This window comes from Protopterus annectens, chromosome 2.part0, assembly GCF_019279795.1.
Source record: "Protopterus annectens isolate FY-2018-M chromosome 2.part0, PAN1.0, whole genome shotgun sequence".
Classification (NCBI taxonomy): Eukaryota; Metazoa; Chordata; order Ceratodontiformes; family Protopteridae; genus Protopterus; species Protopterus annectens.
In genome coordinates, this window is record NC_056728.1 from 1,633,925,188 (window position 1) to 1,633,947,784 (window position 22,597).

The window sequence follows — 22,597 nt, forward strand, 5'->3', positions numbered from 1 at the left end:
TCCCAAAGGCTGCATTGTATTCTATAGTATGCATAATCAGTGCAGTCTTCAAGGGGATAAGGACTTTTTTTGATCTTGAAGATATACCTTTTGGAGACTGATGTCCTTGTTTAACTAAACTTGCTTAAGAGTTTCATAAATATTCAGGGTGAATTGTAGTTTAGCAGTACTTTTTATCTACTTTCTTAATTTTCTAATCACTGTTGTAACATGGCGGTCAAACGAGGGAGAACCATTGACCCAAGTCAAAAGATCTCTAGCTATATTCTCATTTTACATGGGGTTTATTTTATACTATAAGGGGGGTGGATGGATTATTTACCAAATACAACAATATTTACTTTTTGGCATTTAATTTGAGTCAATTTTTAGTATAATAGTTATTAGCAAATGTAAGCTTATGCCTGAGTGCCTGTGTGTTGGAGGAGGAGTTAAGGATGACACCCAGTTTACAATCATTGGGATTAGTTTTTAAGTTCATCTACAGACTTCCTTCAGGTACATGTTTGCTGAATACGTTCAGTGCAAGAAGCCAGACAGCTTTTCTTTCAGGTTATTAGATATATTCTTTTGGGATAGAGACCAAATTACCCGAACAGTTAGAAACTCAAGATACACCCTACTCAGCCAGAATCTGCATCTTCTGCAGTTAGAATCCTGATATTTTCCCTGATTTGTAGAAATGCAGCCACGAAACATTTCACCTTCTTTACTGATGTAAGAATCTGTATAACCTTCAAGTTTAATGTATCCCTTATTTTTGAATCCAGAGATTCTGAAGGCAGAGCAGGAATTTCCTTATTTGAAGTCTGGCAGGCTGAAACAGCAAAAATTCTGGCAGATATATAACCAAGCAAAGCTAGAAAACGTTACTACTTACTGAAAAAGTTATCAGAAACTATCCAGTGATATCAAAGATATAAGGAAATAACATATTGTACTCTTTGCAGGATCAAGCAATGAAAGTAGATAAAATAATCTAAGAAAACATGTATAGTAATTGTGCTACATGGATATCAGAAGGGTTTACTATGGCAAAGTTGAAGTGGATTCGATCGAATCCACTTTAGCCGAACGGTGACAATATAGAACCCAACACTGTAGAAGGACAAATCTCATCCCTATCTCGTCCCGTGTTACAGCCCATTCCAAGGTCGAAGTTGAGATGTATTGTGACAATGTCGGAATTCGACATTGACACTTTCGTGGACGTGGGTCGATGATGCCATCATTTGACCGAGTCCAATTTGACATTACCATGGTAAATCTATCAGAAGACAGCTTATTCTACAAAGTAATGTAGCTGAGTCTTAGATAAGGTTTTACAGTTCTTAATTTCCTGCAATGTAAAGTAGCAGAAAACTGGAAGTGTGGAGCAATTCAGTTACTTATTTAACATTTGTTTACTGGGAAAGTCTGACTTGGAACGAGCCAATTTTCAGTGGAGGCCCAAGAAAAAATGCTCCAGATACATGTCTTTGTAATGTGGGAGGAAACCCACACAACTGCAGGGAGGGCATACAGACTCTGCACAGAAGGCACTCCAGCCTAGAATCGAATCAGAGAACCTCTTGCTGTGGGGTGACAACGCAAACTGCTGCACCACTGCACCATCCACTGTTAGTGAAATAACCAAGAAGCCTGAAAAGGTACAATATGCCACATATCTGCATGTAGCTATTAAACAGATATGAATGTAATATGTTTACTCTTCTTGAAAAGGACATGGTCAATATAGCAGCAATTAGAGAGATTTTTGGAAATTACAGTGGACATAAAAAGATCTTAATTATTTGCCATGTGCTTTTTATGCTTTTTATAAGGGCAGAAGATCATACAGATGTTTATGGTACTCAGTAGAAAAATTGAGCCAAAGACTGCAAAATTGATGGTTTGCATGTTTTGTTAATAACAGAAAAATCTTCTTCTTCTTTCAGTTTTTCACGGTTAGGGGTCGCCTGCAGTGGGGGCCAATTTGGAGTGTCTAATCCATCTACAGAATGTCTTTGAGATGTGGGAGGAAACTGCAGCACCTGGAGAAAACCCACGTGACCACAGGGAGGACATGTAGACTCAACACAGAAGGCACCCCAGCTGAGGATTGAACTGGAGAACCTCTTACTGTGAGGCAGCAACTCTAATTGCTGCACCACTGCGGCCGCCCCATTAATAACACAAGAATAATTTGTGGAATATAGAATGATCAAACATGGAGAATGCTAGCAAGAGAAACAGACCTGACCTAATCAAAATAATTTAGATGATTCTATAGAAAGTGCATTTACCTTACATGCAGTAGTATAGGTTTGTCCTTTAGCAAATTAATAGGTGAGGATTGATGTCCTTGTTTATCTAAACTTCCTTAGGAGTTCCATAAATATTCAGGGTGAATTGTAGTTTAGCAGTACTTTTTATCTACTTTCATAATTTTTTACTAGATTTTTTAAGAGTTCTACAGTTTTTAAAGCTTTGTTGAGTACTGGCAGTTTTCCAAAAATTCCATGCTTTGTCTCTAAGGAACACAGCTTAGTTTAGTCCTTTTTGTTAGCCAAACAGCAGGTATAAACCTAACTTGTTTTAATATAGAGAGATAATGTACTTTATGATGCTTTAAAATGTGTTGTTAGGATATTTTGATACAATAGCTAGTGGTAAGAATCAAGTAGTTGTTCAACTGCATTGTGGCAAACAATGTTTAAATATTCTCTCCAAATTTATTTCTTTCAGGCACAATTACTGGATATATTGGATATGATCACTTAGAGAATCTTATAAAATATACAACTTTATTATGGTATTTGCACTGTTTGTTAATAACTGAGTGAGTATATTTTCTTTATTTGAAAACGTATCTGAATATGCTTGTTGCGTGATGAGTGATAAGCAGAGAAAGACCAAGGAGATTAACAGTATGCTTTATGCACATTTTCTATTTATTTATTTGTTAAAATGTATAGGCTAGTCAATATTAAAATCATCAAGAACTACAATATCCTGGTTTACATTACTTTCTATCCAAGAGAGGATATGTTTAAGTAAATTGGCAGTTGTTTGCATAGCACTGAAAGGAATGTATGCTATAATAATGCTAAGGGTTTTACAACTACTAACATTTTGAGTGATAAGTAGTTCTGATTTATCGAATACTGGTATTTCTAAATAAATTTTATTTAAGGTTAGATGGTTGTCAAATATTACAGCATTTTTTGCTGAATAACCAGCCTTTCCAATGTTGCATCATGGGGGGAGACTCTGTTTACCTTTCATTGAAGGTTTCAATGATGCTTCAGTAATGTTGATTATGTCTGGCCTGTACAAATTAATACAACTAAAAAGGTCTGTGGTTGTCTAAAAATGCTAATTGCAGCAGTATGAAATATTCATGTTGTAGTGAGGTTTTACAATAAAATACTGGACCTGGACTGGTGTGTATATCACCACAGTGAAGGGGATTCTTTGGGGATGTAGTTGAATTACTGTTAGAATTTGGTACGATTTGGTACAATTTATGTTTCTTTTGTCATTTAGAGTTACATTTGATTAATGGTAGGTGACATAGCTTTGAGTGCATGTATAATTATCTGCAGGTAGTAAATGGGAGTCTATAACATTTACTTTTACCTAATTTACATTAGATATGATATACGGAACATGCATATTATCTGGAAGCAAATAAAGGCAATGTGCTGCAGCTGAAATAATGTGCCTATATCATAACATCGACAGCTTAGGTTGTCGAATCCAAAATCATCGACACCTAAGCGTCAAAAGTTAAAAACAGCGAACAGCCAAATTATTGAATTCTTTCCTAGGGAAAGAATTCACTTTTCCGTCCGCAAACAAAATAAATAAACACGCCCAAACATAGTGGGGGGCTTTGCCCCCCAAATTCCCCAATCTGGGGGGCTGCATCCCCCCCCCTAACTAAATATACCAACTCCGAGACTGCTCTACATTGGGGAAAGGGCAAATCCCCGAGAACGGCCACGCAAATTATTTCCCGAGGAAATAATTTGATGATGTGGCTCTTTGCTATTTTAAGTGTTTAACATATGCATTCGATAACCTAAGCTGTCAACAAATCAATAGGGAACCAAAATAACTACTAACGTTGTAGATCAAATTAAATTTATTACAGTTGATTGTTAATGATGGTTGCAGTTTTAGTAATTATAAAAAAGTAGTAAAATAAACGTAGAATATATTAAGAAATGCAATCAGGTATAAATTCTAATGGACTATAGTATTTTAAAATATATTACTATACTGATGTGTAAAGACATTAGGATTTAGTATAAGGGTATATTTTTAATAGGTAGTTCAAAGCAGTGCCACATTTTAAGAGTTTACAAAAAGTTAAGTTGCATTATAAAGTATTAGACAACGTATTAGATTAAAAATATCACTTTATATATGAAGGTTTTCAAATAGTTTCATAGGTAAGTATTAGGCTAGTTGCCCTTACATGCCATTTTCAGTCTAGCTAGTTTCCCTTTTGGTGCCTGAATTAACTTATCCCATTTGGTGTTACAATTGCTTTACTCATCCGATGGTCGATAATTATATATTACCCCAATGAGAATAACTGGGATCATACCATATATAATTGGAGGAGACCCCTACATGGCATGAAGCATTTAGAAGCTGTCTCTGTTCGTTAATTGTACAGGGGCAATCCTGTCATAATTGTTTTGTTTTCCATTTATAAATTATAGGAAAAAGCTTGCAAGCCTGCAAATGACAGTCCTAGTATTTTAAGAGTGATGCAGATAGGGTGTCAAATAAGGATATGGTGTTTTTTTATCTAAAATATGATGAATCATGTAATTTTTTAGTATATACTAGCTTATTACCCCGGTTAACAAAACACAAATAAGTTAATAAAAACACATTGCTGGAATATCGTTTTAAAAGTAACTGTCACAGACCATTAAAAAAAAAACAAATCTGTGTTTAATAGGTTGAGTTATGTGATTTGTTACACCACAAGCCATTTTTCCCTTTTTGTGTGTGTGAACATAGGATATTTAGAGGGTGTAGTCAATTATGTATAAATATAAGACCATCTGTGGAGAGTTGGTCCAGAAGGAAATGAAGTGGGAAACCAATCAGAGACAACCATAGGCACTGTCTGCATGCATGCAACCTGGTATTGAGGCAACTCCAAGGTGCTCTCTGGTAAGGCAACTGTGACTTGCACAGTTCTATACATCTATTAGGAGAATAATTGGAAATATAAAGTGAAAAATTGTATCAGAGAGGGCTAGGAAAAAATTTATTTGGAGAAATTGTATACTATGATGCAGATATAATAAAGAAGGACATGATTTGTACAATTACTTCCAATACCCTGAAATTAGCAGCAAAATGAATAAAAACAAGGCTGACTAAACTAACATAACCTAAGGAATGTGACGTACTGCTAACATTTATACATGGAACAAATGACCACAGATACAGGATTAAAAAAATGGTCTGCAGTACAAACGTCAGCTATTTAGAAGTTTTGTAAGTGGGAATTTCAACATATAACATCCAGTCTACATTACCCACAGATAAAAGGACAAATGGGAAGAACTTTCTAAACAGCGAAGAGTATTTTGTGCGTGTGTGTGTGTGTGTGTGTGTGTGTGTGTGTGTGGGGGGGTACAAGGATTGCCATTTATTAATTTTGGAATTCTGGAGCTATCTACTCAGGTATTCAGTCTTTCAGTAGCTGAGTTATTAATGATCAAAAAGTTGCAAAGCAGCTATTTTAAATGCACTGTTCATGCTGAAAAAAAAAGAGAAAGAAAAGGACATGCAGGATACATTTCAACAGAGGCACTAATGCTTTTATGACAGAAGCTACAAGACTAACAGATTTTCAAGTAAAAGGCAGAAGCATACATAATGCTGTGGGAATGATTACAAAGTGATGTCGAAGTAGTTAGTTAAGCAGTTGACCCAAGGTCCTATGTTACTTGCATATAAGATGGAAAGCTGCATAGGAGGAATCACAGCCATTTTATAAGAAAAATACACTGAAATGGGGAGAACAATTGAAACTGTCACAACCAATACTTGCACACAAAAATAGAGAATGTGAGAAATGTGACAGCCATTAATTGCAGATATTCTTTCATGCTGTGATTCTGACAAAAAATGTTGACCATCAAGAAATGCCCCAAAAAGAAGACCATATGTCCACACTGAACAATTCCATTAAGTTCTCCAGATCTGGAAGACCACTGAGGAAACCAGACATAAATGTAATGTTCAAGTGATAATCATGATATTTAAGACTTAAAAGCTATCATTTATTAAGACTTTTGAATGCAAACAGATGATCTTATTAGATGTAAAACAACCCGCAGCATGCTTATCATAGAGTTAAGGATAATTTAAAGTAGACACTGTAACATAATATATGCTATACTTTATAATTTGACAAAACGGAAATGAAGTATATTGTTTGTATAACTTTACACATGCTAAAACCTTTCTGCAGGAATCTGCAAGAGAGGTAGTATAGACTTCTTCTAGGAGTTAGTCTCATTAAACAGCTTACGTAAATTTGAAGTCATACACAATGTTTGGGTCACTTGCTGTGTATTCTGACAAACAGTTATATGTTACAGAAGGAAAGGGTCCGTCTCTTTAGACGAGGTCACCATGGCCATTAATTCTGAAAATTGTAAGGTAGACTACTGGAGTGGATGAGAGCCCACCAAAAATGCTGAATGTGGAGGATATGCTGGGTATTACTGTTAGTATTCTTTTTCAATACTGCATGAAAGACAGGGACAGTATCCTTGGGTTGACAAACTGCAGTGCTAGTCCTTTTTTTCAAAAATGTGAACAAAAAGAGGTTCCAAACATAGAGAAATGATGCTTTGTAAAGTCTATACCAAGGTGCTTGAAAGCAGACTTTGTCCATCATATGAGCCTCTGATTTTGCAGCAAGAGCGTGTCTTCTATCCTGGCCATGGAAAAGTCGATCAAATATTTGCCCTTGCTTGGATATTGTGGGGTCATGAGAGTTCACCAGTATGGCCTACATGAGATGCATAGCCCAGAGGAAGCATATGTATGCGCACTCCAGAATATCCTGTGGAAGGTGATACAATAGTTGTGGATTTAAGGACATCTGAGGAATGGCATTTAGAACCTGCATCTGTGAAGTAAGAGTTGTATCCTCATTGTGTTTGTTAATTTAAGTACATTTTAGGTGAGTGTGACTCTGCCAAAATGTATTATCTCCCCCATTCATGATTTCATGGGCAATATAGCAAGAAAGAGGTAAAATTTGAGGAGTAAGTGTTTTCTTGATGTGAGTGTGTCATTTTCAGTTTCTTACCTAAGGGAAAGTTCCTTTAGTGCTAGGGAGAGTTGTTTGATTGTTTATCTAATCTCAACTTTTTTCTCTAGATCAGAAAAAAAAAATTGCAATTTTCTATATATGTACTCTGATGATATGGGACAGCCAAAAGATCAAGTTTTATTCCATTTTGAAAATTATTTTGTTGATCTCTTATGAATACTAAATCCACTTCTATGGATGCCTTTTAGATGTGAAATTATTAACTACAGATTTTTCATGGTTTTGCTGTTTGACAGAACAAGGTATTCCAGAAAGTGAGTCGCGTGCAGTACAAATTATGGCGATAAACTGATGAAGTGCGCCTAAAATACTGCACTGCTACACCTCTCTGCATCAGTGTTCTGCCTACCAGCCCACACATCTTGGTTGTACAGGCACTCCCAACATGTGCACACACATACACACACACACACACACACACACACACACACACACACGCGCACGCACACACACACACACACACACACACACACACACACACACACACACACACACACACACACACACACACACACACACACACACACACACACACACACACACACACACACAGCCACGAAGCTGCAAACAAGCATCTTCAGACAGGGTCACACTTATGGAACCATGGAGTAACACACCCACCCACTCACATGCTCCAACATACACACATAAAGAAATGGCTATGATATATTCACTTCCCCTAGACACACACACACACACACACACACACACACACACACACACACACACACACACACACACACATACATGCACGCACGAACACACACACACACACACATACACACACACACACACACACACACACACACACACACACACACATATCCATTCTGTTGCATTCGTGTGCCTACACACATGGAAACATATGACTACACACCTACATACTCACACACACGTATTGGACGTCTCCCTCTACTTGCACTCACGACGCGAGCTATTAACCCATCCACTGGAGTAAATGGATGTACACTGCCTTTGGATGGCATACACCACTTCCTCCTTGAGAAAAAAAAATAACTTGATAGAATGGATTCTCTGATTCTGCTTTACAGTGTTACTGATCACAGACAAGTCAATAATAATTCCAAGAGTATGTTAAAGTGCTAATTTTAATGTCAGCCTGCAGTTGTCTACATTTCTAGTTTCAGATACTTGAAACATTACTTATATCTGCAATAGTGTATCTTTCAAGGCCAGTGCTTTAGATTTCACAGCGTGTGTTGGTTTACTTTGTAAATTATATGTTTTTCAGTAAGTAGCAGTCATTAGATTTTAATAGTGTCTGGCCATTAACCAAGGTGCACACATTACTTACGTGCCACCTGTAAATAAATATAACTAGGAATGGGTTTTGCTGCCATTTAACAGGAATCCAGTCATGTTTCCCAAAAGGGACTAAGCATATAGGTTCAGGAAACTGAAAAAATGCAGGAAAAAGAATTGTGGCTTAAAGAAAGTATTCAGTTATTTAAAATATGATTTTATTTGGATCAGTATAACAGAAAAATAAATGAATAATGACATATGGTGATAATGAAATGAGTGGTTCATAGAAATGGTTTTGCAGTGTTAATTTCATAAACTAGCCAATGCTGTGAACTGGCTATGGTGATAATCTACCTAATAACCCCTTCATCCCTGGGACACAGAAATGCTTATCACAATGTGAAAGCCATAACTTTGAAAGTTTCTACATAGTAGTGAGCACAAGTGATTCAGAAACTGTTCTTTTACTCTGTTTTTCACTGGCGCTGTCTGTAGTTTGGATGGTGGTCTCACTGGTGAAGCTCCATGGAAATTCAGTAGTCCTGGGGAGCAGGTAATGCAAATAAACCATGTGTTCTCCCCCGAGAAATGGTGCTGGCACACAAACAATGCAGTATCTCTCTACTATATTTTTCTAAAGGAAAAAATGTGAATGTGTGTGTGTGTGTGTGTGTGTGTGTGTGTGTGTGTGTGTGTGTGTGTGTGTGTGTGTATGTATGTCTGTTGCAGTCAAGTCTGGCAATCCACTGTTCGATTCAGAGACACGGTAGTTAGCTGCTAATAGGTGTACATGACTGCAGCTTAGCTTTGTCTCTGAATCAGAGATTCTTGGTGTGATTCAGGTTGACAGAGTTAGCCAATTAGCACTGTCAATGAGAATCTCTCTGACTCTCAGTGCATGTTTTTATGTCACATTGAGAGGGAACTGATATAGATGATGAATTTGACACGGTAATGGAGATCACAGGCAAAAATGACTTAGAAGCAGTTAGAAACAATAATGGAGATGATATAAAGACTAGTGTCTTCACTTTATACTCAGTGTGACAAATTGACTGGACATTTATTTTTGTAGCATTTTATTTTTCATTCAAAAACTGTATCCATGGACTTATTTCAATGTCTCAGAGATTTGAAATTCTGTTGCCTTTGTTATTTTTCCAAAATGCTGCCTTTGCTCCCATAGGCAATCTAATACATTTCTGGGCTGTATTTCAGTTCATTGTATTAGTGCTGGTAAAAGAAAGAGTTGTAAAATTAAAATACACTGCCAGCAGGCCTCCTGGCAAAGAGGAAGTGTAGGACTGCATTGATTGCATATCTGATGACATATATATCAAGTGGCAAATATGTATTCATGAGATCATATTTAGATAAAGACATTACAGTGCAACAAAATATGATTATACGAAATCACACAGCATCAAAATATATAAATCACAAAGTGGTGTTGCTAAACTGAGAAACTAAGATGTGAATGCTTAATCATGTTAATGGACCAGACTCATTAACAACTACACTGTGTACATGATCTGTATTTAGGAATATCTCTACCTCATTTTTTGTGCTTTAGAGGCACTCAGAAAGATTATACTAAGTGTATATGTAATTTACACTTTGTGGTAACCTCTATATATAAGTCTGCAAGAAAATCAGTAGGAAAACTAAAATTAAAAGTAAGTAGGTGTGAGTTATAATTATGTGGTCTGGTCACTCAGAACAGTGTAAACTTAGTGTAGGCGCTAATGAATTCCATCTATCCATCTCTCAGTCTACTGCTGGTGACACTAATCTGGAACTCCCTGGCATTTTCTACTGTGCAAAGAAGTTAAGGAACATACTTAAGCAGTATATTTGTATGTTTTCCACATTATCAATCATCACAATTTTAATGTATTAACCAAAGTTTATTCAATAACCATTTTTACTTTTGCACATTGATAAATCATTGTCAGGTTTCTTCATCTCAGCAAATGTGTAACTCAATTAATATATAAAGGGGAAATAATCTAACTGAATTGAATGATATGGTGCCTTAGCTGAGACAGCTAATACATAAGTTCCGTATTCTGAACTTTTTTGCTCACTTGCAAAAGATAAAGTGTCAAATGAGAAACACAAGCTCACTCAGAAGACATATGCCTGTCAGTTTTACCATCAGCAGCTCTCATCCATGGTGTTATGGCTCATTACTACACTACTATTGCATTTATCCAAAAACATGAAATATATTTGATAATTTATTGACATACAAATCCATACTCATGTATTGTAAGATAACCTATCACTATTAAACGATAAAGCAGTTACTAAAACACAACTTACCTGCAATAGATGACATGTTAATTATGCTTCCACCTTGTCCATCATTTTCTTTGCTCATGTACTGCAGGCCAAGGTATGTCCCTCTAATCACAGATTCCTGCCATTGAAAATGCAGAACAGAGGCATTTCAATAAATGTACAACAGACAAGAAATGCATGCAGCAAAGCTATTCAGTATTCACTCCCTTGTTCTTACAGTGCATGTGTGTGTTTGTGAATGTGTAGATCTGTGAATGTCCCTGTTTCTATTTGATTTTGTTAACACAAAGAAAGAGGTGATCCTAGTCATTGTTTTAACATTTTCCCTGATATGAATATCATGTTATAAAAGTATAAATATAAGCTTGTTAGTGTGCATTATTTATAATGTGGATAGAAAACCCACACAGAGTTCACACCCTATGGATATAAAATAAGTACAAATCATTCTTAAATGGTCTGATGTGCAATCACCTAATGCCCGCTAATGACACCATAGTACACAGACTCAGGACCAGGCACAGTACTCCATTTTGTACTGCCAGTCAAAGAAAGGTTTTCCTATTAAGGCAATACAGTACAGACTCAGCAAGAAGCAGCCACACATTTACAATGTACCAAAGGAAGAAAACTATAACACAGGGTCATAGCAGGAGCACACAATGAATACATGCAATTTTTATATCACCGCAATCACATCCATTTGTGTCACAGTACATATTTCAACTTCTCATGGTGAAAGTCAGTGCATGGGGTATATGACTGCATGCTACTCTTACAAAGCACAGTTTTAATTGCAGTCTGAGTATACTACTAATAATGTGCTTTGTAAGAGTACCATGCAGTTATATATTCATGGGAGATCTTAACTACCCCTCTATAGATTGGGAATCCTACACCAACTTTAATGCACAATGCCCAGTGATTCCTAAACTTTGTTAGCATCAACATCCTGGAGCAGCTGGTTTATTCTCCTACCAGGTTTACAAACATCCCTGCCCTTGTACTCACAAACATGGGAGGCTGATATTCCTCACCATAAGGCAGTATTGCTTGAAATGAAAATTAAATCCAGGAATCCAGCAAAACAAAAAACCTTTAGGAACTACTCCAACACTAACCTCGCTTTACTAAGCAACATTTGGCTAAACTCCAAGATAATTACAAAATCTCTGTACAGCCATACTGACAGCTTTATAGAGTGAGCTGTGCCTGCTTATATTAAGACTAAAACAAACTCAAAAGACAAGCCACCCTACTGGAATCACAGTATCAATCGATTACACAACAAAAGAAAATAAATCTTTCCCAAGCATAGGAGGAACAAAGCAATACATACTGAAAGGCCCCTGAGCAATCTAAACAGGCAGCTAAGAGGATTAATTATGATAAAAATTCACATTTCAGATAATTTCATCTACAAAAGACCACTCAAACTGCTGTAGTCTGTAGTCATTACCTACCAATATCAGTTGATATGTACAATCTCTGCAGAAGTAAAAGTCATCTGTACAATTTTGCATAGGTTCTAATACGCTAACCTATAACCCCTTAGAACATAGATACTTATCCTTACTCTATTCTAAACTATTCTCTCTCCTCTGCTCTGGAGATATACACCCTAACCCAGGACCTTCACATAACTTCTCTTCCAAACCAAACTCAAATTGTCCATCCCCTCCCCATAAATCTATTCTCTTTGCTACAATTAATGCCAGGAGCCTTTATAATAAAATACCTGCTTTTCATGCCTGGATCTCCCACAACAAACCTGATATTCTCTCTATCACAGAAACCTGGCTAAAGCCACATATAAGGGATACTGAAACAACACCCCCAAACTATAAACTCATAAGAAATGACAGATCCCAAAAAAAAGGTGGAGGAATAGCCTTACTTTTCTCCTCCTCCTTAACAGTGACACCCTATACTAAGCCCATACCCCAATTTGCCACTGCTGAGCTAACCTTGGCCCATTCTCAAAGTTAACAACAATACAAGTTTATGCATTGCCACCCTGTACATACTACCAGGCAACAATATCCCTATTCTGGAAGATATTCTCCCCTGGTTCACCACCAACATAAATAATGAGACAATAATCCTAGGTGATGTCAATATTAACTGGTCTTCCATTGACTCATCTACCCCTTCTCAAAGCATTAACCTATATCAATTCACACAGCTAATTAAAACTCCTACTAGACCAAATAAAGATAATACCACAGGTAGCATCCTCGACTGGATACTAGTCTCCCACCCAAACTGAATTTCTGATAGTGGCACTCTCCCTGACTCCCTTAGTGACCATATCCCTGCCTTCGCACACCATTCCCCTTCCCCCCTCCTCCTTCAGCATAAATATATTACAACCTGCACCACAAAAAACTTCAATCCCCAAATCTTCTCAAATGCCTTAAAGCAGATAAACTGGAACCCTCTAAAGTCCCTTCCTATGGACGCCGCTGTCTCACACTTCAATACAGTTTTCTCTGATGTACATAACTGCTTTGACCCCTGCAGAACCAGAAGACTCAAATCCAAAACAGCCCCCTGGCTAACCAGAGAGACAAAAATCCTTATGCATCTCTGAGACAAAACTTGGAAATACTATCAAAAATTCAACCCCCCCCAACTCTCTTGATGAATACAAGCAACTACGAAATCAAATAAAAAAACAAATAGGCATTGGCCGTAAATCCTACTATCTCAAACTTCAAAACAACTATAAAACCAACCCAAAATAATTCTGGAGTAGCATCACATTAATTCTCTCTCCAGGTAAGAAAGAAAACCCTGCCCTGACCCAGGCTCTCCTGACCTTCTCCTAGCTACTCAATTCAACCAGTGGCGGCTGGTGACTCCAAATCAAAGGGGTGCTGCAGGAGACAGCTGAATGGGTGGGATCAATGGAAAGGGGTGTGGCCAACTAGAAACGGGAGGAGCTATGCTTAAAACCACAAAAACTAACTAAATACACTGCCCTGGGTGCCAAACCATCATTATGAGAGTCCAATCAAGACAAAATGAAGTGTAGAAGAATAAAAATATTTCAATGCATTGGCTGCATGACAGCTTACTTAATATCTAGATGGAAACAAAAAGGTTGTGAGGCATGAAAAAATAAATTACTTTTTAAATACATTAATAGAATGCCAGTCAAAATCAAGTATAAGACAAACAAGCAGCACTCAACTCAAACCACTTCATGCACTGCAGTTCTAATTATAATTTATATTCAGCTTTATTAAAGTACCAAGTAACATGCTGAAAGTAGAAATCTCTGATGCCCCCACTTGTAAAAATGTTTCTTATCCAAAAAACGACCTGCTGCCTGACAATTATCTACTTGTTTCATGAGGAAAACATGATCAAAGTAAAAAATGAAAAGCAAACAAGAAATAAGCTCAAGATACATTGCTTAAAAGGATTACTGTACAGGTTATAGACCACATGATTGGCATTCTGTTTAGTTTAGGGGTAAAGCCTGCAGAGATGACTGGAAGTCTCCAAGTGTAATGAGCTTCTTACAATAATGTAATCCTGTCCTTTATTACAAATACTGTCATATGCATTTCAATACCCAAGGCTTTTACATTATCTAGTTAAGTATTCTCTACATGGCAACAACAGAAAGGCTTTCAGTATTGGCAATTCTTTAACAGTATGCTTATTAAAGCTTACTTTCATCTTACGATCTCAGCCAAGCTTACCCGATGGTCATTAAAGTATTGCTACTTAAACACAGAGCAACAGGCACTTTGAGTAATAAGCATAAATCAACAGTATAAAAAATATGACAGAAACCAGACCATTCTGCAAAAATCAAGGACAGATGAAAAGCCACTCTAGTATTTGTGTCTACCTTGGATGGGGGGGATACTCTGCACATTTACACTGCATAACTACTCCTTGCCTTGCTTCGACACATCCAGAGTCACTACATGGGGGAGTGGGGTGCAACAAGTATGTCACAATTTGAAATGGCTCTGGCTGACTGTGATGGCCCTGACACATTTGTCATACCTCTCAACCTCAGAGCAAGAAATCTGGACAAAGCCATACAAAGAAGTGGGACAAAGGCCCAAACATAAGGACAATTTTTAAATATTGCTCTTATAAACTTAGAAAGATAATAGAATAGGTCTTGCATTAGTATAAAATTTTTGAATGCTATGAAATCTGAAACTCAAATGTCTGTCATTATTTTCTAACTTCAGTCTTTAATGATTTGTCACTAATTTGCCAAAAAAACACAATTTTATGAAAAATGGATAAAAAATGTGATGTAAAAATATAAAATAGCCACACAATACAGCTGGGAACCTGTCAAAGAAGGGACACTTTAATATTAGTACTGCTAACTTGAGCAGCTGACAAAATAAAAGAATCTACATGCATTTCTGAAATAAAAGTAATATATAACTCTGATTATTACAGTTATTTCTTAATTGTAAACCCTCCATGTTTACTCCCAAAATTGCTATTTTGCGGAGGGTTATTAGGGGGAAGAGCAACATTTTGAGCCAAAATCAGGGGCAGTTGAGAGGTTTGGCTATGCCTAATTCTATAAAGCAATTTATTTGCATGTACCTCTCAACCTGTTAATGCAATAAATCTGGACAAGGCCAAATATATTGGGGAAACATATAAACAGTACTAAAAATTGCTCTTGTATAAACTGAGACAGTTGATAGAACAACAGGTCTTACTTTAGCATGCATTTTTCTGAAGGTTATGAAGTCTGAAACTCAGTGTGTCATTATTTAGTGACTTAATTCCTAAGTGATTTGCCAGAAAACCACAAATTTTATGCGGAACAAACCAAAAATAAGAAGCAAAAATCTATTCATTCTTTGAAAATCTGGACAGTTGGGAGGTATAGTTCAGCTGGGGCTGTCTTTAAGTTTGCCGCCCTTCCCCCTCACAAAATCATGGTCGAGTGCAGCCTCCACCTGCAGCCATTACAATGATCCATTACTTGGCTATTTCACTCCATTTACCATAAACACTAATGTGCATACTGATTTACTTCTATGATGATTTGGACTTCATTTGAAAGTTTTATTTTGCATTTTACAGCACAAACACTAAGACATCTGCTAAACAAACTTAGCATTAAAACTTCTCTGCCCTTGAAACTCACATTCATTGAAACAGCATTTAAACCCACATTCAAAGAAAATACATTTTACCAGTGTCAGATAAAGATTAATTCTGGGCTGTTTTCAAATCATAGGCCCCTTGCATATGAAACATACATGTGCTCTTTGATACACCTTCCTATTGTTTTGAACATTTTTGCAGTAAACTATGAAACAAAACACATGCACCAATAATGACAAAACTGCCCAATTCAGAACATCTTTCCAGTAAACAATGAAACAAAATGCATGCACCCATAATGACAAAACTGCCCAGTTCAGAACATTTCCATCATAAAAGTCTACTCAAACTTCTACAGTCCACCATTATCAGTAAATATGCACAATTCTATAGTCCACCATTATCAGTAAATATGCACAATTCTACAGTCCACCATTATCAGTAAATATGCACAATCTCTGAAGAAGTAAAAATGTCATCTAAATAATTCCACATTAAATAAATCTGTAACTAATGAAGAGGTTGCTGCTAGCAAACACCTTTATATTTCATGGTTTCATCGAAAAATAAAGTGTCTGATGCCCCTGAGGAATAAATTGCCTATATGCGTAAATGGGCATACCTTCGTTGAAGGTTGTGCGTCAGGGCTGGTAACTCGGCATGTAAAAATCAACATTAGCAGAATGATTTTCCGCTGTGGCGACCCCTAACCGGGAAAAACCGAAAGACACAACAACAACATTAAAAATGATAAGCTAGTAATATTGCAATAGGAAATGGATAGCAAACTGATAACAGGCTCATAGTTAGTATCTTAACTTTTTCAGTATGGCAGCATTCACCCTTTGTGGGAGTAGAACCAACAACCTTCTGCATCAAAAGCAAGTACACAGCCTGTTGTACTATTAACAATGCAAGCTGACTTAGCATAAACAGCACTAAACTTCTCTTCCCCTGCAGCTCTCAACTCCTTGTAAAATCTACTCAATACTGAACTGCATCTCAACTTCACAGCACAAGAAATCTGGAAAAAGCCACATTTATTGGGGGGGGGGGGGTCAAAAGCCCAAAAAACAGGGACACATTAAACATTGCTTGTATAATCTTGGAAAGTTGCTAGAATAAAATGCTGTGTTACCACCATACATTTTACTACCAATGTCCCTGTGCAAAACAGTCAGGGCAAAATACCACTATGCCAAGTCACCTGCTTTGTGAAAGAGCGGAAGACTGAAACTTAAATGGCTATCATTTAATGAATTCAGTTCTCATCATAGCTGTCAACCTCTTAGCACAAAACACCTGGACAAACCCAGTAATGAGGGAATACAGCCTCAAACATATTCAGTGAATTCAGTTCTTGCCATAGCTGTTAACCTTAGCACAAAAAACCTGCACAAAGCCAATAATGGGGTAATACAGTCCCAAAAATAAGGACAAATTTCAAATATTCATCTTATAAACTTAGAAAATTGCTAGAATAAAAGGTTGAGTTACTATGTATTTTCTGAAGAATATGAAGTCTGAAATTCAAATGCCTGTCAATTTTACTTCTGACGGAACAAAAACAATTTTCAGCAGAGGCCCAGGGAGAAATACTGCAGACACATGTCAAATTCAAATGCCTGTCAATTTTACTTCTGACGGAACAAAAACTATTTTCAGCAGAGGCCCAGGGAGAAATACTGCAGACACGTCTTTGTAAAATGGCAAGACACCAGAGCAAATCCACACAAACACAGGGATGAGATGCAGACTCCACACAGAAGGCACCCCAGCCAAGAATCAAACCAGAAAACCTATAGTTGTGAGGCAACAATGCTACCACTGCACCATCAAATATGTAAGGAATTAAACATTCAGAAACCTGAAGTCTGAAATTCAAATGCCTGTCAATTTTATTTAACATTTGTTAATCAGGACAGTCTGACTTGGAACAAAAAAACAATTTTCAGCAGAGGCCCAGGAAGAAATAATGCAGACATGTCTTTGCAACATGGGAGGACACAAAAGCAAACCCACACAAACACAGGGAGAAGATGCAGACCCCACACAGAAGGCACCCCAGCAAGAATCAAACCAGAGAACCTGCAGCTGTGAGGCAACAATGCTACCACTGCACCATCAAATATCAAGACTTGCAATATTTAGAAACCACAGATGTTATGAGGAACAGATCACATCAAATATGAGTCTAAAATCTGCAATTTTTTTTTTACAAATGGTGGTGGGTAAGGAATTCAGGTCCTTAACACCTGCATACAGGATACAGGGTTCAAGCCTGAGGTATTCCCTACCACACCACCATGAGTTTGTTCTAGCCACCAGTTATAGCAACTGGGGCATTCACACACACACACACACACACACACACACACACACACACACACACACACACACACACACACACACACACACACGCATGTAGATCCCATGCCATTAAATAAATCCATAGCTGTCCCTCTTACCTGGAGCAATCCCTTCGTGCCGGGACAGAGTCTCGGTGCTTCTTACACCTCTCCTATTGGATGCTTTCCCTGTTGGAAGATGGAGCTAGTGTCACAAGTATATATGGTAGTCCATGACAGTGATGCACCAGTGGCATGTGTTTGTTGTTAAATGGATATTAGCAGTCCCTACAGTGATATAGATGCCTAGGTCACAACCCCAGGGGAGGGAGATAAGGCCTTCATACAAAATGCTGTCATATCTAGGATGCTGGTGACAGCACAAACTCCTCAAAGGTTATGTGGATGACAGCCCTTCTGGACAACTCCCACCATAGGGGATCTGAGGGAAGGTTCTCTACCTCTTGAGAATGAATGAGGTCAAGACAGTTGGGAGGTGGCCCAATGGTTGGCAGCTCAGGGGTGGGGGACCAATAGAAAGTGTTGTTCTGAAAAAACTTAAACATTTTTGTGTCTTGTGGGGCAGGCAAACAACCACCCACTAAATTTTTAACCATTTATATAATGGTATAATGTTTTTTTTATAAAAATGTTAAAATAATAGGCTGAGTATACATTATGGTCAGATTTGTGCACTGTAAATTAATTATCGCATCTTAGTTGCCTTAGCACTGGTCACTCAGTCCACAGAGTCATCCTGACTCAACATTGGTAATGGGATTTTCTCTATCTCTTCTGAAACCTGAAATGATACATAGTCCATTTTAGAAGCTCACTTAATTTCAGTTAGTCCACCCTTTCTATAGACCCTGTCCCCCCACCAAAAAAAAAAAAAGTCCAGATTTCAAAACATTTGCTCTCAGTGTAAGTGACTTATGCTTGTGCAATCCTGTGTTGATTCCAAAAGACTTGTTTTTGGACTAAGTGGCTTGCTTCTATGTAAGGCCTATTTATAGAATGGCTTATACCACAGACTAGATTCCAGAAACACGTTCTCCACTGAACAATGTAACAGTAATTTTTTTGGCAACATATAATGATACAACAGTAATGCCAGGCAAGAAATTGTTTTAACAGCCAGATTTACTAGTTATTTGTAAGGGGAACCAGATTAATGGCTTCAGCTTTGAGATTGGTTACCCCTCTCTGATAGTGCCATTGTTTGCAACAGCAGTTAGACTACAGTACTAAACCCCTTTATGGTCACCATGCAAATCCTACCTCATGCAACAAACTGTAGGGTTACAAAGACACCACCAGTATTGGGTGTTGATGCACTGCGGAATGCATTGGGTTCATAAGTGTTAGTGCAGCTATCCATGTAGTGTTGGGTGTTAACCATCTACATGGGTGACTGCACTGTCAGCGTTGGGTGCTTAATTATCTACATGGGTGACTGCACTGTCAATGTTGGGTGCTTAACCATCTACAAGGGTGACAGCACTGTCCATGTTTGGTGCTTAACCATCTACATGGGTGACTGCACTGTCAGTAGCCAGTGCTGAATCTTTTACCTGAGATTTGATTATTCTGCTTTAGAAACCATTTCCTGACACCCCGCTAAACTCGTGGCCTTAGTCATGGCCATCTGGTGCCATGTTTCTTGGCATCTCACTCATAATGAGCCTCACAGCAACTATAGTGTACCCTTAGAAGATAAAGTAATCGACATCCTGGGAATATGGCATTTAAGTTGTGGTCATATACTCTGTTGCCTTGGGATAAGTCACCTACTTTACAAATAGGAAATGGGGATGCTGCAATGCTAGAAATCTTGAAATGAAATAGAGTGCATTGTGGACACTGCAAATACCTTTCAACTTCCCTCTTACAGGATGAGAGACAGACAGACAGACACACAGAGGGAAAGCATGCATCTGTTAATATCTCTGTTGCACTTCTCTTTTCCTCACCCTAACCAGTGAAGCACTGCTACTGCTAACAGCCATCTCTGCTGAGAGTGGGTAGAATGACAACTGCAACAAACAGCCGCAAACAGTCCAAATATGTTTGACCCCCCACACACCCTTCTTACCTGGAGCAATGTAGATCCCATGCTATTAAATAAATCCATAGCTGTCCCTCTTACTTGGTGCAATCCCTTCGTGCCATTAAATCCATAGCTGTTAGTGCACTACAAACCTGCCTGAGCATTACGTCCGTTGGAGCACATTCACCACGCGAGATGTTCTTCCCCCGACGAGACTCTAGCCTGCCAATGTTGCAGTCCGAGTCTGATCTGTTTCCAGCGACAGTCTATGCAGTTACAACTGCATAGACTTCTGGGATCTCTGCTCTTACATGTTTCCCAGTCCGGACTGCTGCTGAAACAGTGTGCTCATGCTCCAGACTGTCTCAGCAGCAGTCCGGACTAGTGCACATGCATGAAAGTCTGCAAATTTTTAAATTTTTTTTATCTATTATTTTCTTTAATTTCTTCTTTAATTTCTTTATTTTTACAGCTGGGGGGGGCTGCAGTCCGGCAGTCCAATAGCACAGGCCGCCCCTGAATTCAACTCCTTTTTCATTGATTCCATAGTCAAACTTACCTCATCTTTCCCAAATAATATCTCCTCCAACATATCCGAAACTATGGCTTCAACCTCCAATAACTCTCAGTCCTATCATTTCACTCTCAAGTCCATTCCTATCCACACTATAAAAAAAGTCCTACTAAAATTTAAATCCTGTTCTAATGCCCCAGATAACATTCCACCCAACTTTCTCAAACTAGCTGCCGATGGCATAGCCTTTCCCATCTCCATCCTAATTAATCGCTCCAACCAAGAATCCTATGTACCAGTCCTCTGGAAAAAATCCTTCATCATCCCCCTCCACAACGGAGGTAACAACTTTTCAATCTCTAACTTTTGCCCAGTAGCTATCCTATCCCCTATCTCCAAGATTCTCGATAAATGTATCCACCTGCAACTTTTACACTGTCTACTTGACAACCAACTATTGACTCCAACACAACCTGGGTTTAGACCAGGACACAGCACCACCGTTGCCCTCCTTTCCTTCCGCAAAATCATCAACTCTGCTTGAGACTCTGGCGACATAGTTTCTACCCTCCTCCTCGACTTATCCAAGGCCTTCGATACTGTCTCTCATAAGCTCCTCCTTTCTAAACTCTCTCATCTTAACCTTCCCTCTTCTATCAAATGGTTCACCAGCTATCTTTCAGCCAGGGAACAACCTGTAAATGGAACTACTATACTTCTTCTTTCCTTCACATCCCAACAGTTCCTCAAGGCTCTATATTGGGTCCCTACTATTCAATATTTTTATTAATGACTTCCACCAAAAAATCCCCAATCCTAAACTCGTCCAATACACAGATGACTATACTATCATCTGCACTGCCAAAACTCTCCCCAAATTAATAATCCTTACTCAAGAGGCCTTCTCCTCCACTGAGACCTGGATGCTTGACAACCATCTAGCCCTTAATGCATCCAAATCCAAAATAATAATTTTTCCCCTTCTGGACATACTGCTATTGAAAAGCATCCTTCTCTATAGTCAAAACAAGACCTCTATTGAAATAGTTTCCCATGCAAAACATCTGGGCATCCTTATTGACGACCAGCTAAAATTTGACATCCATCTACAAACTAATATAAAAAAAAAAAACATCAGAAGCTCAGAATGCTTTACAGTCATATACGCTACCTTTCTCTTTCATCCAAACAGCTCCTATCCACCACCTACCTTAACCCTTCCCTTCTATATGGAGCCCCACTACTCACTAATCTCCAGTCAACCTTGAAATCTAAACTATCTTCATGCTATAATAAAATTTCTAAGTTTGCCACAGGATCCAAATCCTCCACTCATCATTGCAACTCCCTACATGCCCTAAACTGGTTGGAATTCCCAAACTACCTAACTTTCATTCGACTAACAACAGCACACAAGTTCATTTTTAAACCCTCTAGCTGTCCATCTCTCTCCTCTACCTTAAAAATCCACCAGCCACATAGAACGCTAAGATCCACAAATCAAAATCTCCTGGAACTCTACAAACCTTTACATTCTCCAGGGCAACTCTTACTATCCTTCTCCCTTGTTAGATTATGGAACTCTCTTCCCCCTCACATTAGAACTACTCAGAATCTCCCTTCCTTTAAAACCTTACTCCACCCTT

The 22,597-nt window shown here is 38.1% G+C and overlaps 1 protein-coding gene across 1 annotated transcript in view; it reads right to left on the reverse strand.

Moving 5' to 3' along the window:
* The window catches only part of HPGD (15-hydroxyprostaglandin dehydrogenase), a 627,924-nt gene that overhangs the window by 180,597 nt on the left and 424,730 nt on the right, over window positions 1-22,597 (reverse strand). The window contains exon 4 of the mRNA XM_044061709.1: window positions 10,955-11,051. Coding sequence (XP_043917644.1) covers window positions 10,955-11,051 — 97 coding nt within the window. The remainder of the gene's footprint in view (window positions 1-10,954; window positions 11,052-22,597) is intronic.